The sequence below is a fragment of the Lepus europaeus genome, chromosome 9 (genome assembly GCF_033115175.1).
Source record: "Lepus europaeus isolate LE1 chromosome 9, mLepTim1.pri, whole genome shotgun sequence".
Taxonomy (NCBI): Eukaryota; Metazoa; Chordata; class Mammalia; order Lagomorpha; family Leporidae; genus Lepus; species Lepus europaeus.
The window spans coordinates 81,597,669-81,617,334 of NC_084835.1; the positions used below are offsets into that span (position 1 = coordinate 81,597,669).

The 19,666-nt window shown below is 34.6% G+C and overlaps 1 protein-coding gene across 1 annotated transcript in view; it reads right to left on the bottom strand.

Annotated features, from left to right (window-relative positions):
- The window catches only part of CCDC178 (coiled-coil domain containing 178), a 440,915-nt gene that overhangs the window by 351,114 nt on the left and 70,135 nt on the right, over positions 1–19,666 (bottom strand). Inside the window, exons 9-10 of the mRNA XM_062200025.1 lie at positions 13,126–13,221; positions 12,840–12,976 (exon numbers count right to left, since the gene is read on the bottom strand). Of these exons, the coding sequence (XP_062056009.1) occupies positions 12,840–12,976; positions 13,126–13,221 (233 nt within the window). The remainder of the gene's footprint in view (positions 1–12,839; positions 12,977–13,125; positions 13,222–19,666) is intronic.

Here is a 19,666-nt window from a genome sequence, read left to right on the forward strand (position 1 = left end):
GAGAGAGCAGACAATCCACTAAGCAACAGATGCATATTTCAAAGATAAACAGCACCAGAGGGGAAAACCAAGCAATGTTTCCACAATTGCCTACAAATAAAAGTAGAAATACAAGAAACATGATCAATGAAGAAAATATGACCCCCCAAAAGGAACACAACACTTCAATATTAGATGTGAAGATGAAGAGATTGATGAAATGCCTGAAAATGGATTCAAAAGAATGATAAGATTGCTCAAAAACAGTGAGCAAATACATAAGATCAAGAAATTCATACATCTCATGGATGAAAAATTCTGCCAGGAGATAGAGATATTGAAGAAAAATAAAGTGAAATTAGGAATGACAATTTCAACATGTCAGGTATAAAGTACATTAGAAAGTCTTAACAACAGATTTTGTAGAGAAGAAGAAAGAATATCCAAGCTAGAAGACAAATCCTTGGAATTATCTCAGGAAGAAGAAAAAGAAGAAAGATAAAGAGAGGGGCAGGAGGAGGAGAAAAGAAGAAGAAATAATTAGAAAAACTGAAAATAGCATTTGAAATTTATGGGATACTATCCAATTACCAAACATGCACGTCTTAGGAGTTCCTGAAAAAGTGGATTGAGAGAATAGATTAGAAAGTCTATTCAGGGAAATAGCAGAAAGCTTCCCTAATTTGGAGAAAATAGGGGCATCCAAGGAAAGGAAGCATATAGCACTCCTAACAGATATGATCACAAAACATCTTTGACACATTATGGTCAAACTTGAACAATAAAACAAAAATCAAAGATTTTAAAATGTACATTGAGAGAAATGCTAGATTCGCTTTGGAGGATCTCCAATTGAACAGTTTATTTCTCTTCAGAAACCACACAGGCTAGTAGAGAAACAGTCCAAGTCCTAAAAGAATAAAACTCAACCCAGAATACTGTACCCACCAAGCCCTCATTTATAAATGAAGGTGAAATAAAGATCTTCCAAAAAAAACAGAAATTGAAAGAATTTGCTACTACTCATCCAGGCTTACAAATGATACTTAAGGATGTGCTACACACAGAATCAGAGATATCATCACTATGAAAGAAATGCGAAGGTAGAAAATCTAGTTAAATTTCAAGGGAAATCCAAAGCAAACAATAGGAATATTTATGAAAAATGTCAGGACCAGATCATTATTTATCAATAATAACACTGAATATAAGCTGTCAAAATCCTCTAATTAAAAGACAGATCCTGGGGCCGGTGCTGTGGCTTGATGCTATTGCACCTGCAGTGCCAGCATCCCATAGAGGTACCTGTTCATGTCCTGGCTGCTCCACTTCTGATCCAGCTCTCCGCGATGGCCTGGGAAAGCAGAAGATGGCCCAAATCCTAGAACCCCTATACTCAAGTGGGAGACCCGGAAGAAGCTCCTGGCATTCAGACCAGCCCAGCTGTGGCCTTTGCAACCATCTGGGGGGTGAATCAGCAGATAGAAGACCTCTCTCCCTCTCTTCCTCCCTCCCCCACCCTCCCTTCCCCACCCCCTCCCTCCCCAGCTCCCCTTCCATCTCTCACTCTGCCTCTCTGTAATTCTGCATTTCAGATAAATAAATAAATCTTTTTAAAAAAGATACAGACTGGATGAATTAATAAAAAATAAGAACTACCTACTTATTGCCTATAAGAAACCCTACCGGGCCGGTGCCGTGGCTCAATAGGCTAATCCTCCACCTTGATGCGCCGGCACACTGAGTTCTAGTCCTGGTCGGGGCGCCGGATTCTGTCCCGGTTGCCCCTCTTCCAGGCCAGCTCTCTGCTGTGGCCCGGGAGTGCAGTGGAGGATGGCCCAAGGTCTTGGGCCCTGCACCCCATGGGAGACCAGGATAAGCACCTGGTCCTGCCTTTGGATCAGCACAGTACGCCAGCGGCGGCGGCCATTGGAGGGTGAACCAATGGCAACGGAATACCTTTCTCTCTCTGTCTCTCTCTCTCTCTCACTGTCCACTCTGCCTGTCCAAAAAAAAAAAAAAAAAAAGAAACCCTACCAACATAGATATATGAGAACTGAAACTGAAAAGATGGGAAAAAAAGATATTACATGCTAAAGCAAAGCAAAAACAAGTAGGTGTAGCCATGCTAACATCAGACAAAAATAGACATTAATACAAAAACTGTTAAAACTTACTGAGCACCAGAAAGGAAACCTGCTGAAGTGAAATGGGCACAATGAGAAACAGTACCTTGATCAGCCCTTGTCCTGACTGTTGATGAACAACTTAATACTTTATCCCTTTTAGTATTTTTTTGTTCTACTTAATACTATTGGTTGAACTCTAATTAATACATAATTATTCTTAGTAACTTTGCCCTGCCATTTTCCCAAACATATTTTCTAGTATATGCTTTGAGCTTCCTGTGATCTTTTACTGGGAGGTTTTCTTCCTTTACTTTCTTTCATACTGATGGCCGTGTTTCTGTGTAAAGATAATTGAAAATGGGTTGTTGGTGGGAGGGAAGTTATGGGGCGGGGAGGAGCCATTGTAATCCATAAGCCATACTTTGGAAATTTATATTTATTAAATAAAAGTTTAAAAAAGGCAATATATGAAAAACCCACACCAATATCATATTGAATGGGGAAAAGCTGGAAGCATTTCCACTAACATCAAGAATCAGAATAAGATGCCCACTTTCATCATTTTTATTCAATATAATTCTGGAAGTTTTAGCCAGAGCCATTAGACAAGAAAAAGAAATGAAAGGGACACAAATTGGAAAGGATGAAGTCATGTAATCCTTGTTTGCAGATGACATGATACTATATTTGGGAAACCAAAAGACTCCACTAAGAGACTATTGGAACTCATAAGAGAGTTTGGTGAAGTTGTATGATATGAAATCAACACACCAAACCAATAGCCTTTGTATACATAAACAACAGCATGGTTGAAAAAGAACTGGTAAAATCAATAGCATTCATAGGACCTACAAAAAAAAGTTAAAGTACCTCGGAATAAATTTAACCAAGGAGGCAAAAGACCTCTACAATGAGAATTACAAAACATTAAAGAAATAAGACACACACACAAAATTGAAAACTCTCCTAGAACCACATGCAATAAAAGCAAAAATAGACAACTGGGATTACATCAATTTAAGAAGAGTCTAGACTGCAAAGGAATACTCAACTAAGTGAAGAGGCAACCGACAGAATGGGAGAAAATATTTGTAACTATGCAACTGATAAAGGATTAATATCCAGGATCTATAAAGAGCTCAAGAAACTCAACAACTCCAAAACAAAAAATCCAGTTAAGAAATGAGCAAAGGACATGAATAGCCATTTTTCAAAGGATTAAATTCAAATGGATTACAGACATACACAAAAAAGTGCTCAGGATCACTATTCACCAAGGAAATGCAAATAAAAATCACATTGAAGTTTCACATCATCCCAGATAGAATGGCTATCATCCAAAAATCAAAAAAGCTAAGTGCTGGCTAGGAGATTCTTCAGAAATCTGAAAATATATCTACCATGTGACCCAGCCATTTCACTCCTGGAAATTTACCAAAATGAAATGAAATCAGTATATGAAAGAGTTATATGTTTCCCCATACTTCTTGCAGTTCAATTAATAATAGTTAAAATATGGAATCAACTCATATGTCCATCAACTGACAACTGGATAAGGAAAATGTCATACATATACACTATGGTATACTACTTGGCTTTAAAAAGAATGAAATCCTGTTTTTTGATACCAAATGGATGCAACTGGAAACCACTATACTTAATGAAATAAGCCAGTCTCACAAGGCAAATATATGTTTTCTCTGATTTGTTAGTTAATGTAGAATACACAAAATATATATAAGAATGACATAGATATCTTGTGATTTAATTGCTGCTTTTAGCCCTTGTTTATACTCTTGTGGAACTGTGGTCTTCCTATTTTTTACTTGTTGAATATTATTCTTAGTGGTGACTTAAGCCTCTGATTACAGAGTGGATTAAAATTATATCTGCAAAAATTAAAGAACAAAAAAGAAAGGCAGGAATCCAAACAATCAAGGGAGATAGAGGGGGAAGGAGGGAAGTTTAACTATGTTATTAGAAATACCTATGAAATACATGAAATCTCCTCCCTTCATATTAATACATTTTTTTGAAAGTATTTAAGAAGTAGGTTGGCATTGTGGTGTAGTAGGTTAAGCCTCCACCTGTGACACCAGCATCTCATGTGGGTGGCACTTGGAGTCTTAGCTGCTATACTACAGTTCCCTGCTAATGTGCCAAAGAAAGTGGCAGAGGATGGCCCATGTGCGTGGGTCCCTGCACCCACATGGGAGACCCAGAAGGAGGCTCCTGTATTTGGACTTGTCCAGCCCCAGCCATTGGGGCCATTTTGGTAGTGAACCAGCTGATGGAAGATTCTCTCTCTCTTTCTCTCCCCCACCCTCTGTGTCTATGTGTGTGTGTGTGTGTGTGTGTTACTCTCTGTAACTTTACCTTTAAAATAAATAAATCTTAAAAATAATTTAAAAAAATCAAAAAGGAGAGAATATGAATTAGAGCACAATGAATTTTCAATGTACATGTTCTAGTACCACCCTCATTCAGACAAAAAATAAAAAATTGAATGAGGCCAGCAGAAACCCCTAGTGTGTGCTTTCCCAGTCATTGCTACCCAACTGGACCTTTGTCACCCTTAAAAGTTTTGCCTATTTTTGAAGTGGATCATGTAGTATATATTTTCATTTTGTCTTGATCAGAGTAATGTTCATTTTCATTGCTACGCTTTAGTACTTTGGATGAATGTGCTACATTTTACTATCCATTCCACTCTTGGTGTTTGTTTAAATACTTTCCAGCTTTGAGCTATTAAAATAATTCTGCTATGAACATGTTAACAACTTTTGATGTGTGTATGAATAACTTTGAATATGTATCTAGAAGTGAATATATTTGTCTATAGTAAATAATGCTAGATATATTCCAAAATTGTTTTTCATAATTTCACTCCCACTGGCACTGTGAGAGTCCTGGTTACTCCAGCTTGCTTGGGAAATGCAAGGTATGGATAGTCTGCATTTTAGCCCTACAGAATGATGTTGTGTGAAATTTCATTTTAGTTAACGGTCCTTAATGACAGAAATCAAACACCTTTTCCTGATTATTGTACATGCGGTTACCTTTCTGGGAGGTGACTGTTCAAATCTCTGCCTTTTTATATTGGAATATTTACTTTTTTCTTGTTTATATATTTTTGTTACTTGCATTCATTATTATATATTTAAAACTATTATATCTAATTTTTCATTATTGACTTACCCTGTAAGATGTAGGTATTACACATATCTTTTATCTTGTTTACATTTTCACTGACTTAATGTCGTGTTTACTTATCAATTTTTTTCTTCATGGTAGTTTTAGAAAACTGTCTTTTTTGTATTTATAAAGATATTTTTTCTCTGTCCTCTATTAGATGTTTTTGCTATTTTAACTTTCACATTTACAACTATGCCCCACAAAAAAAATAGTTTTTAGTTTGTAGTAATAAGGAGAGATAAGGATTTATTTCTTCACCAGGCTATTAAAAAGTTCATTCATTTTCTGCTGTGCTTATGGGATTACTGCCACAAATCAAGAATGATTCTGGCTGTCTATTTATTTCCACGGGTCTGTTTATCTGTCTTTGTTCCAATAACAGGTGATATTGCATAGTGCGCTTTATTTCAATTATTGAAAATTAACATTATGATTTCTCAAGCTTAGTATTTCATCAACATTCTCTGTAATGTTGGTTCTTTTATGGTTTTCCATTTATACTTTGGAATCAGCTTTTAAGTCTACACATATACACGCATGCGTACAAACATAACATTTTCTAAGAAGCTGTTTGAGATTGCAAACATATCTTCACAAATCAATGTCTCAATCCATGGGCAACATATGGTCTCCTTCATTTACATTTTCTTTTATTTGCCTTAATAATATCATATAGTCTCCTGTGTAGTTTTCTTTCAAATCTCCCTGCTAGATTTATTCCTTGGATTTGGTCTTCTGAAATTATATTGCTAGCCAAATTTAAAAATATTCTAATTAATAATTATTGCTATCTATTGATGTGATCTTCTATTATCTGTATTTTGGCTAATACTACAGAATCATTATAATTAAAAAAAAAACCTTTTGTTCACATTTAAACATACCATTGAACTTTTTATCCTGAGAACAGCAATTTTAAAATTATCTCAATTTGTTTCACCCAATGATTTATTAAATTACAATATTCACTAGTAGTATAGATATCAACAAAATAAAACTTTTAATTATTTACTTGGTTAGAATTTGACTTCTTCTCATCACTCAGTTATATTCAATTTTTTTTCTTTTTTTTTTTTTAATTTTTTGACAGGCAGAGTGGACAGTGAGAGAGAGAGACAGAGAGAAAGGTCTTCCTTTGCCGTTGGTTCACCCTCCAATGGCCGCCGCGGTAGGCGCGCTGCGGCCGGTGCACCGCGCTGTTCCGATGGCAGGAGCCAGGTGCTTCTCCTGGTCTCCCATGGGGTGCAGGGCCCAAGCACTTGGCCATCCTCCACTGCACTCCCTGGCCACAGCAGAGAGCTGGCCTAGAAGAGGGGCAACCGGGACAGGATCGGTGCCCTGACCGGGACTAGAACCCGGTGTGCCGGCGCCGCAAGGCGGAGGATTAGCCTACTGAGCCAAGGCGCCGGCCCAGTTATATTCAATTTTTTGAGGTGTCCCACCATTTAGTTATTTTATAACTGTACTCTCTTCAGTAAAGGTTCCTACTTTTTATTTATAACTTTTTACTTATGCTTCAGTTCAATTTTCCAATGAATCAAATATTCTTCCTCACATTTTCTAAACAGAAAAAGGGATTATATGACCAACCTAACTGCAGTTAGAGGAAGAATCCCATAATAGCCAATAACTATATTTCTTGATTCTACACTCTCAGATCCTGAGGAAGCATTATGCTTTCTAACATATGGTCTAAAGTTCCCTCAGAAAATTTCTATCTCATGAAAATTCAAATTTTTAAAGAGCAGATGAATGCATAAACAGGAAAATGTTTGCTTGACAATAGACATACTTCTAAATTTATCATATAACATATTTCCCTATGAAAAGCTTTTCATGTGATTTCTATACATATGCACTTGTATCATGCCATACACAATTCCTTTCAAAACATCAACATTCCTCCCCTCCCACTTTCTTCTCTCTACATTTTTAATATTTAATGTCTGGTACAACCATATAACCATCTATTAAAAGACTAACTCATTAAACTATTACTAAAATGAAGTATCTTAAAAATTTTTCTGAGCATAAATGGAACTTTCCTAATAGAGACTCTATTCTAGGTCATACAGCAAGTGTCAGCAAATTTTTTAAAAAATCATAATTATACCATGTGTCTTCTCTGACTGCAAAGGAATGAAGCTGGGTATCAAAAACTCAAAAATCTCTAGATCATATGCAAACACCTGGAGACTGAATTCACATGCTTCTGAATGAACAAGGTGTCACAGGAGAAATTAAGAAAGAAGTAAAAACATTTCTGCAAATGAATGAAGACAGCCCATCACATTAAAACTTAATGGTAAACAGCCAAAGCAGTGTTAAAAAAAAAAAAAAAAAGGGAAGTTTATAGCAACTGAGCCTACATGAAGAAATTGGAAAGGTATCAAACAAAAGAGCTATCAATCCATCTTAAGGACCCAGAAAAACAACAAAGCAAACCCAAAATTAGTAGGAGGAAAGAAATGATTAGAGAAAAAACAAAATTAGAAGAAAAAATATAAAAAAATCAGTGAACTAAGGAGTTGATTTTTTGAAAACAATAAACAAAATTGATATATCATTGGCCCAACAAAAAAGATGAGGGAGAAGACTCAAATAAAAAAAAATAAGAGATGAAAAAGGAAATGTAACAACATATACCACAGAAATTTTTAAAAATCACCATAATTATTACAAAGACCTGTATGACAACAAATTGGGAAACCTAAAAGAAATGGATAGATTCCTGGACACATACAATCTACCAAAATTGAGTCATGAAGACATAGAAAACCTAAACAGACCAAAGACAGAGATTGAATCAGTAATAAAGACCCTCTCAACAAAGAAAGCCCCATGACCAGACAACTTCACTGCTGAATTCTACCAGACATATAAAGAACTAACTCCAGTTCTTCTCAAGCTATTCAAAACAACTGAAAGGGAAAACACCCTTCTCAATCCTCCCAAACTCCTTTTATGAAGCCTGTATCACCTTAATTTCTAAAGTATAGAAAGAGAACAATAGACCAATATCCCTGATGAACATTGATGCAAAAATCCTCAAGAAAATGAGGGGCCGGCGCCATGGCTCACTTGGTCAATCCTCCACTTGCAGCACCAGCATCCCATAAGGGTGGTTGCTCCTCTTCCAGTCCAGCTCTCTGCTGTGGCCCGGGAGGGTAGTGGAGGATGGCCCAAGTGCTTGGGCCCCTGAACCCACATGGGAGACCAGGAAGAGGCACCTGACTCCTGGCTTTGGATCGGCGCAGCGTCGGCCGTGGTGGCCATTTGGGGAGAGAACCAATGGAAGGAAGACCTTTCTCTTTGTCTCTCTCTCTCTCTCTCTCTGTCTATAACTCTACCTGTCAAATAAATAATAATAATAAAAAAAATAATCTAATCCAACAACACATCAGAAATCTCATTCACCTGGAAAAGTGGATTTATCCCTGGTATGCAGTGATGTTTCAACATTAGCAAATAAACAAATGTGATTCATCACATTAACAAACTGAAGAACAAAAACCCATATGATTATTTCAATAGATGCAGAGAAACATTTGGTAAAATACAACAACTTTCATGATGAAAACCTTAAGCATCCTACTGAATGGGGAAAGTTCAAGAGCATTCCCCCTAAGATCAGGAACCAGACAAGGATCCCCACTCTCAACACTGCTATTTAATATAGTCCTGTAAGCTTTAGCTAGAGCCATTAGACAAGAAAAAAAGAGATCAAAGGGATATAAATTGGAAAGGAAGAAGTCAAACTACCCCTATATGCAGATGACATGATTCTATATATAGGGGATCCAAAAGACTGCACTGAGTGACTAATGGAACTCATAAAGGGGTTTCATTATGTGGCAGGATATAAAAAAACAAAACAAAGAAATCAAAAGTTTTTGTATACACAGACAATGCCATGGCTGGAAAGAATTTCTAAGATCAATCCTATCCACAATAGCACAAAAAATTTAAATACTTCAGAATTAATTTAACCAAGGATGTCAAAGATCTCTACAATGAAAATTACAAATAAAATAAGACGACATTAAAAATGAAAAAAAACATCTTCCATGTTCATGGATTGGAAGCATCAATAACATCAAAATGTCCATAGTACCATGCACAGACATGGCCATATACATAAGCACACATGTCAGATCATGCACTTCCCCTAAGGACCAACCACCCCAGAAAGTGTGGAACAAACAGGTTATGAAAATATCAAATACATGAATTATTCAATGCAGGTGATAAATTTTACCTGGGCCTTGGTTATAACTGCAATTTTAATCTTAGGTTTACTATTGGTAATTGCTATTATTGAATTAATATATCAAGCAAATCTAAACTAGAAGCTAGGTCAAATGAAATAAAGTGAAAAGTTTTGAACCCTAACATGGAGTTAGTTTTCAAATTCTAGCTGGGTTTAGCCAGGGGACTTTAGAAAGCCTCTTTTACAACCTGAGTTCTGGATTTCTGCCACAGAAACACACAAGTATTATTTAGAAAATGTTGAATTCAAGAGAAGCTGTATAAATCAGTCTCACTAGTAATCAGAGAAAGGGAGTTCAAAACAATATTGAGAGTACACTTTTTTGATTTATCATGTTGGAAATGATTTGCAACAATAATAACATTCAACATTAGCACAAGTGCATGAAGGACAAGTCTATGTACTGCTCAGTCTCTGAAAATGGTATGATCTTTCCAGAAAGCAGTTCTAGAGATGTACAGAGTTACTTTGAGAAGTCTGTGAAAAACATAATTAAAAGAAAAAATGGTGCAAAAATATTTTAGATCAATGTATATAAGAGATCTTCAAAAGGTTCATGAAAAATGCATATTGTAAAAATCCGTGCATAGATTCCAAAACTTGTTTTACACCAAAATAAACTTATCTTTTCAGTTCATTTTTCTACTGAATTTTGGATGTGCCTTAATATTAGGAATTTTTAAAGTAATATAGCCAATCCAATTCTACAAATTTATTCTAAACATAAAAGAGCTGGATAGTGAAAAAGTTTACTGAGCAAAAATATTCATAGCCACAATAAAAAGTAGGAATAAAAAAAAACTAAATCCGAGTAATTATTATATAAATCATCTCATCTGTATAATAGACTTTATATAGATACTTAAATAATATTTTGGACATTTATATAATAGTGGGACAAAACATTTTTATATCATGTTGGGAATAAAAAGGACTCAATAAGTTATTCAATAAAAAATAAACATATATATATGTATATGTATATATATATATATATAAACAACAATATCTCCATGAATCAAAATAATTTGATTTCAGCTCTTTTTATTCTTTTGTATTTTCTAAATTTTCCAGAACACATGTACTTTATACTTACAGTGCTAAACAGATCTTAGAAGACATTATTGACCCATGAAGGCACTGGAAGTTTCTGTAAAGTGGAATCTTGTTTACCTCAGCTTAGGAAATAAAACTTTACCTCAGCTTAGGACATAAAACAAATCTACAGTATACTCAAGAATATAAATTGAGAAACAGAGCTTCTCTCATAAATATAAAATGACAAATGATAAACTCAACTTTACCATTGGGCTCAAAGACTTTCTGTAAATAGTTTCCAGAAGAAAATGGACAGACAGTAAAACTGATCAAGGAAAAAGAAACTAAAAGCATGAGCTGCAAAAATGAAGTGCAGAAGTAGGTTACGAAGATTTCAGATACTTAAATTACTCGATGCAGACTATAAAATAACTATCCATATTGTATTTAAGTGAGAACAGATATGTTTTAGATGTCCAGTTCAAATAGGGGACCACAAAATAATTTAGCAGATTTGGGAAAAAGTAAATAAAACTTTGGGAAAGTAATCACATTTGCCATCTGACACATGTTAAGGTGTTAACCGGGACAAGCAAGATGCATACCAGGGAAATACTTCCCTTCTGAGGCTGTCATGGGGTAGTGAGTCAAGCCACCACCCTTGATGCTGGCATCCAATATGGGTACTACTTCGTGTCCCGACTGCTCTACTTCTGATCCAGCTTTCAGCTAATGGCCTGGGAAAAGCAGTGGAGGATGGCCCGAGTATTTAGGGCCCTGCTACCTGTGTGGAAGACCCAGATGAAGCTCCTGGCTTCACCCTGGTCCATCCCTGGCCATTGTGGCCTTCTAGGGAGTAAACCAGTGGGTGGAACATCTCTCTTCTCTCTTTTCTTTCTCTTCCCTCTTCTCTCCTTCTCCCTCTCTCCTTCCCCTGTTCTCTATAACTCTTTCTAATAAATAAATTAATCTTTAAATACATATGTTTAACATGCAGATAAATTTTACTAATGGTTCCATCTATCTTTCCAAAGGTAAAATAATCACTGAGAAGTTTTAATTGGCTTCCTTTACAATCGTCACCTATCATATAACATCTCTTCTTTCTTTGCTCCATCTTTCCATTCAGTGCTCAGTAAATGAATTCACAGTATGTGCTGGACACTATGCTAGATACTGAGGACTCAATAATGGAAAAGAAAAAAATGGTTGTGGCCTAAGTCTGCCCTTATGTATTTTCCCAGTTTCGGAGAGAGACATATATCAGTCAGATATTCATACAGACACACACAAATTGCAAATATGACAAGAGGTATGAAGGAGAGATCCAAAGACGCTGGATTTCACTGAATAGCCCATCAAGGCTTTGCGAAACTCGTTCCTATGCTATAATTTTAAAGACAAATGGTAGTTAGGTAGAAATACAGAGAAAAAGCATTCTAAGAAAGGAAAATGACCAAATACTGTATGGGCTGTAAACAAACATGACAAGCAGGAGAAATTAAAGTAAACCCAAACACTTGAACCAAATAATGATGGTGAATCGGTGAAACGATAAGATTGAAAAGGCAGATCTGCCTAATCAAGAGACCTTAGAGGATATGCTAAGGAGAAGACTTTTGTCCCTTAACCTTTGCAAAAAAGAACATGCTTAGCAAAATTTAGATAATGGGTTATAAAGAGAATATAGTCATTGGATGTAGACCAGTTGTGGAAGTCATTGCAAATTCACCCAAGACATGATGATAGCTTGCACTAGATTTCTGGTAGAGTAGCTAAGTAGATGGATAGAAAAGATACGTAGCATGTAGAACAGGTTTTGTGAAATTGCTGAATAAGAGAATTGAAATAGAGGAATCAACAAAATTCAAATTTCTGATGCATGAATACTAGGTTAGTAGTTGTATAAAAAATTTAGAGTTGATTAAAGGAGGTGATGAGCTTGATTAGACATATTTTAAACTTAAACTATCTTTGAGTCCAAGAATATACACCCAAAAGAGGTGAGGTGATTATAAATAAAACTCCTTTTAAGGTCACTTTTTCATTATTTGGGCTTGTTCTAAAGGGATCCAAAATGGTTAAAGAGTAACATTCAGGAGAGAAAAAATACGATTTGTACTAATGATAAACACAAATACCATAATATTATGCCAGAGACAGAAACTGGAGATAATCATATTTAACACAGTAGATATACTTTATATATTAATAATTTACAGAATTACCTGTCACTGATTTGATTTGTCACATTGTCAATTTCAATCTCAAGTCTTCTTTTTTCTTCCATCAGTTGAGTACATGCTAATGAAACCTCTGAAAGATCTTTTGTGACATTAGAAATCTCAATAGCCCATGATTTTTTCTTTAAGAAAAGAATAAAAATATCATTTATAGATGTTTAATCAAAAAGTAAACTATACAGTAATAAAATTAGTTTTAATTATTACATGAATTAATATATTAGACTAGAAGACTATTTTTCTATTGGAAAGTAGAAAAACATCAACTTACGGCAGCATAAAATTTATTAAGTGCTTCCAGATACTGTTGTTCATAACTTTTTTGCTTCCAGCCTTGTTGATCAAACATTTTCTTCAAATCATCTAACTAAGAAAAAACAAGTAAATTGTAGATTTCTTTCATTTTATAAATAGATTATACTTCATTTTATGCAGCTATCATAATTTAATAAATACTGATTAAAATTATATAAAATAACACCACAGGCTGTTTGCATTTATGAACACGATGCAAGTTTCTGAACAAAATATAAAAATTAAGTCTATTATAATTTGGATGAATAACTAATCACAAATATAATGTTTTATTTACATAAACATTGCAAAACTCCAGAAAATTTTGGATCATAAATCATTTCAACAAGTTAAAGAGGAAAATAAGTTGAATATGGTAATACTTTGGGAAGTAATCATTGGCTAAATTACTATCAAGTTTCCATAATTTTTACACTTGTAAAAGGAAAAATTACTCAAAGACAATATAAAATAATAACAGCAAATATAATAAATTATGAAACTCAGATATGATTGAACCCAAGGTAAACTCATTATCATTTTTCACCAGTATGACTAACCATGTTTTGTGAAAGACTAGTTAATGGCAATTGGATAATAAAAATACTGCCATTTTAATATGGATGAGGAGTGGATAATATATTTTCAAATTCAGATGGTATGACTAAGTAGGAAAACAAAAGATTCTATTTAAAGCTATAATAAATTATTTTAGTAACTTGGCTAGTTATGATGATCAGGAAATCAATACCTTTTATGTGTAAGAGTAGTCATTTAGTTTTAAAACATGATAATATGCATATTTTGTCAAAAATGTAAAATAGGTAGAACAGGAAAGATAGGATCCATATAAATTAAACACAAACTCTTATAAAAGCCTAAATCAACATACACAGAAAACACTTGTGTGGTATGGGAAGGCTTGATATCATACAATGTTACTTCTTTCAAAATTAATACAAAATATTAAAAATTGGAATTTCCTCTCATGAATCTGCTGAAAATGAAGTTTTTATGGAAGTCCATGTTATGTCAGACTAAGAGGTACCTAAAAATAAAATCAATGTTGGAAACTTGTTAACAAACAAGTAAAACCCTATAGTAACACTATATTAAAGCAGATTTTATTTTTGTCACCAGTACAAATAAATATCACAGGAAAAAATTAAAGACCAGAAATAGACATAAAGTCATATTCTTAAAAGTTTCAATCTAGGGGCTAGTGCCTTGGCAAAGTGGGTACTGCGTGCAACACTGGCATCCCATATGGACATCAGTTAAGGTCCCAGGTGCTCCACTTCCAGTCCAGCTCCCTGCTAATCTGCCTGGGAAAGCAGTGGAGCATGACTCAAGTACTTGGGCCTCTGGACACATGTGAGAGACCTAGAAAGAGCTCCTGTCTCCTAGGTTCCAGTCTTCCACTTGCGGCCATTTCTGTCTGTCTGTCTGTCTCTCTCTCTGTCTCTCTCCCTCTCTCCCTCTCTCCCTCCCTCCCTGCTTTTTGAATAAATAAATAAATCTTTTAGAAAATAAGTGGTAACAGAATCCAATGAAGGGTATTTGTTAGAAAAACTTCAAAGTGATCTCTATTTCATCTCCAACTCATTTAATAACAAAAAATAAATTTCAAATGGATAAAAGCCTAAAACAAACACTAAACAGTACAAACTTTTAGCCAATACTATTTTAATAATCTTGGGAGAAATGAGTATGTCATATTGCCATGGAAATCAAGAGATCTATTGATGTGTTAGCATGCTTTATTAAAGCCATGTGGCAAAAGACACTATAAGCAATTTTAAAGAAAAAAATGTGACCATGAAAAATGAAAACAAAGGCCACCAATCAAAAAAAAAATAAAAATAAAAATAAAAAAGGTCCTTGCAAAGAACACTGGTGAACATAGTGAAAGAAGCACTTTTGAAAATCCTCACCATAAACACAATGAGAAAATTACCCCCTCCATCCAAGAGAAGTCAAAAAGGAGCCTTCTCAGAGCTCTGGAAGTTAGCTAAAAGCCAAAGCTGATTATTAACCAATTAATTCAATGCAACTGGTTTAATTTGAATAACAGTGAGCTTTGTGCTCTTTGAACTCATATTAGTCTCTTTCTCCAGAATCACAGCATCCTAGAAAAATACTAGTTCACACTTTTGGTGTACATGAACACTCTGGCAGCCAACAGAGGAGGCAGAAATGGACCGGGATGCTTTCCAATCCTCTTGTCATTTCACCCGGATGGTATTTTTTTCTGGAATACTCCCCTTTCAAGGATTTCTCTATTGACTTGATGCAGAGCTTACTCAGTGAAAAAGTCTTTCTCAGAAATGTCTTTTTCCTGGGAATAATCATAAAAAAATGCAAGCTACTGATTAACTCTGTGGCCGTCTGAGACTGGAAAATAATTGAGACAAGCAATAGACTTACAAACTTAAAAGGGAAAGCTGGGGAATCATGTTCATAGCAGCTTTGTAAAATGCCTATATATTCTTGAGAATCTAGAAGACTGCAAATGCTTACAGATGTGGAAGTACACAGAATAAAATACTCCAGAAATACCTGAGGATTCCTTTAACCTGTAACTTCTGGATGGCCTTAGGGCTCTATTAAAGGAACAAGAAAAAAACTAGAATAGATTTAGCAACTGACTCACTGATGACTCTCCAAGTCTGGTAAAATTAATTAATTAACTATGAATCTACAGATTCAAGAAGCTCAAAGGAATTCCAAAAGCACTACGGGTTCAAAGATGTTTATATGACATACATCATAATCAAAATATCAAATACCCAAGACAAAAAGAGAATCTTGGAAGTAGCAAGCAAGACATCGCACTTCAAACACAAAGAATCTTCAATAAGATTAGAATGATTTTTTAATTGAAAACAATGGGGTCAGAAGACAAAGGTAACATATTCAAAGTACAGAAAAAATGTGCCAAGAATCCTATTAGAAACAAAATTATCATCTAAGAATGATTGCACTATTAGAACATTCCCACAAAAAAAGATAATTTACCACTAGGTGACTTGTCCTATGAGAAACTCTAAAAGGAGTTTTTCTGGTTGAAATAAAAGAGCACTAGAGAATAACTTGAATGCAAAGAAGAAATAGAATCAATAAGCATAGCTAAACAGGAAAATAGAAAAAAAGGTAAAAATATATTATTTTGTAACACTTTTTTTTTTCTGGCCAGATTTTAAAGATACCTTCATGAAGTAATAATTGCAACTCTGTTAGTCAAACAGTGCACAAAGATTTTATTTATATAATACCAGCATTAATGAAAATAAAAATTATAAAAGAATGTGAGTATATAAGAACAAAGGTTTGTATACTATTTAAATTACTTTAATATTAATCCAAAGTAGATTTTAAGCATAAATTAAGAACTAGCTGTATCCTAGGGTATCTGTTAGGTATAAAATCTAAAATATCCAGTAAAACAAATGAAATTGCAATGCAATTAAAATGGTATACAAAATGGTGGTAATGGAAGAATAAATGAAATCTAATTTCATAAGACAGAGAAAATAAATGGCAGACAGAAATGCTACCTTTTTACATTAAATATAAATTATTTAAAACAACTCAATTGCCTAAGTAGGTTAGGCATTTGAAGCAACTAGTAAGATATTGTTTGGGATACCTACATCCAGTTGTTGGAGAGCCTGGGCTGGAATACAAACTCTGTTTCTGATACTCGTTTCCTAATAATGTGTGCCCTTTGAGGCATCTACTGGGCTTAAGTTTTTGGGTTTTTACCACTCGTGAGGGAGACCTGGTTTGAATTCCTGGTCTCTGTCTCTGCTGTGGCCCAACTTTGGCTGTTTTAGGCATTTGAGGAGTGAATCAGTGGATGGAAGTACTTCTCTTTGTTTTTCTCTATCATTCTGCCTTTCAGATAAAATTAAAAAATGAGTAATTTTTAACAGTATAGAGATTAACAAGGTTTTAGAATAAAATGATCCTGTAATGTGCTGTTTATGAGACACATATTAAATTCAAAGACATGAATACATTGAAAGTAAGACTGGAAAAAAAAATATCATAGAAACAATAGCCAAGGAGAACTGGAGTGGTTATACTAATATCAGATGTGATAGGCTTTCTCTAAACTTATTAGTACAGAAAACAAGGATATTTTATAAACCTAAAGGGTCAATTAATAAGAAGGTATAAAAGTTAGAAACGTCACTCCACCTAAAACAGCTTCAAGACATGAAACAAAACCTAACAGAATTGAAGGAAGAAATAGACAACAAAACAAAAATATACTTAATATATACTTCAAATAGTCAATAAAACAAGTATATAGGTCAACAAAGAAATAGGAGACTTGAACAACATTAAAATTATGTGGCAGTTAATATAGAATACAAAAAAAACTATAGGAATTAAATGAACAATTTGGGATATGATTGTCATTTTTAGACCTTGTTTATACTTCTGTGGAACTGTTGTCTTCCTACTTTTTTACTTGTTGAATATTATGATTAGTGGAAAATTAAGTCTGTGAATATAGAGGAAATTATAATTATGTCCGCAAAAACTGATGAAGAGAAGGAAAGGAGGGAGGGGCGTTGGGGGAAAAGGGAGTGTGCGAAGTGTGATTGTCTTCCTGGAACTGTACCAATGGAATGCATGAAATCTGCTCTCTTTATATTAATAAAACGATTTTTTAATAAAACAATTTTTAAAAAGCAATTAGATCAAAGATTTTATACAGAGAGAGAGAGAGTGCAAGAGAAAGTGCATTCCACCCAAGGGTATAATACCTACTTGTCTCAAGTGTACTTGGAAGTGTGATATGTTAAGCTATAAAATAAGCCAAAAATAAATTGAAAAATTTGAAACCATGCAGTATCTTCTACAATTACACAGGGATGAAATTATAAATCTATAACGGAAGGAAATTTAAAAATCTAAAATATGCAGAAATCAGACTCTGAGATAACAAACAGGAAAAAGAAAAAAATGTTAATGAAAATTAGAAAACATTTTAAGATGAATGGAAATCAGAGCAGAATACTGAAACTTAGTGCCAGAATAGTTAAGAGAAATGTTTAGCTAACAGTGACTGTTTAAAAAGGATCTCAAGTTGGTAACCAAAGTTTACACAAAAAGAAATAGAAGATGAATAGCAAACTTAACTGAAAGCAAACAGAAGAATGGCAGCAATAAACATTAGAACATTAGACTGGAAATTTATACTACACCAAAAAATTGAGAGAATAAAAAAATCTCAAAGTTAATTCTTTTAAAAGTTCAAGAAATTTGGCCAGCACCGTGGCTCACTTGGCTAATCCTCCGCCTGCAGCGCCAGCACCCCGGGTTCTAGGCCTGGTTGGGTGCCAGGTACTAGTCCCGGTTGCTCCTCTTCCAGTCCAGCTCTCTGCTGCGGCCCAGGAGACCAGGAGGAGGCACCTGGCTCCTGGCTTCAGATCAGTGGCACAGCACCAGCCGTGGCAGCCATTATGGGAGCGAACCAATGGAGGGAAGACCTTTCTCTCTGTCTCTCTCTCACACTGTCTAAAACTGTCTCTCTCTAATTCTGCTTGTCAAAAAAAATTAAAAGTTCAAGAAAATTAATATTATTCTAAATCATGAAAAAGATTAAAATAACTAAAATCAGAAATTAAGCAGGGGCTTTCATTGTAATGCAAAAAACATTATAAAAGAATACTGTAAAACATTTTTTGCCATAAAATTAAATAAACAAGATCAATGTGAATTCCTAAAAATACAGAAACCACCAAAAGTGACTCAAGAAGGAATAGAAAATGTGACCCTAATATAACTAAAGAGATTTAAAAACTTCCTACAAAGATAAGGCCAGGAATGAATTGTTCACTGGTGAGTTAGAGTAAATAAGAAAAGAAAAAAATAAATAAAAAATCTCATGAAAAGAATCTGTGCACTGAAAAAAGCCCCAGGCTGAAAGGACTAGACCGGGCCACCTTGATTGACAAGGGGCAGGGAGGTGGTAGACTAAGTGTATCCAGGTAGCACAGGCTGCCCAGCATGTGCTTGTAATGACCAGTATGCAGGGCAGAGCATTTTGCAGTGTTTTTTTCCTGTCTTGCACTTAAAATAAGGTCTATGGGAGTAGCCTGGAAAATGCTTGCTGTTTTTCTGTGTTTTTAATTGCTTTTGTTTAACATTTGATTGCCTTAACGACTATAAACATAACCTATTTTTTGCCAAAGATACTGGATGGAAAACTCCTTGTGTGTTACTGGATGGTTTTGGAAATATTTGGTCAAAGATGTATTAATTTGCCTGTAATGGCATTTAATATCAACAAACAAACAGCTGTGAAAAGGGCCTTGCAGCATTATCTTTAGTTACTTGAGGAGTTTCTAGGCTTTTTAAAAATATAGTTTATGTTAAAATATTTTTTATTAAGTTAGAGAAGACAATGTGAGAAAAAGGACTTTTCTTTTGGATTTTCTTTTTGTGGTCATTGTAATTGCTTTTTCTTTTATTTCATTTCACATTCTTCCTTTGTTCTAAAA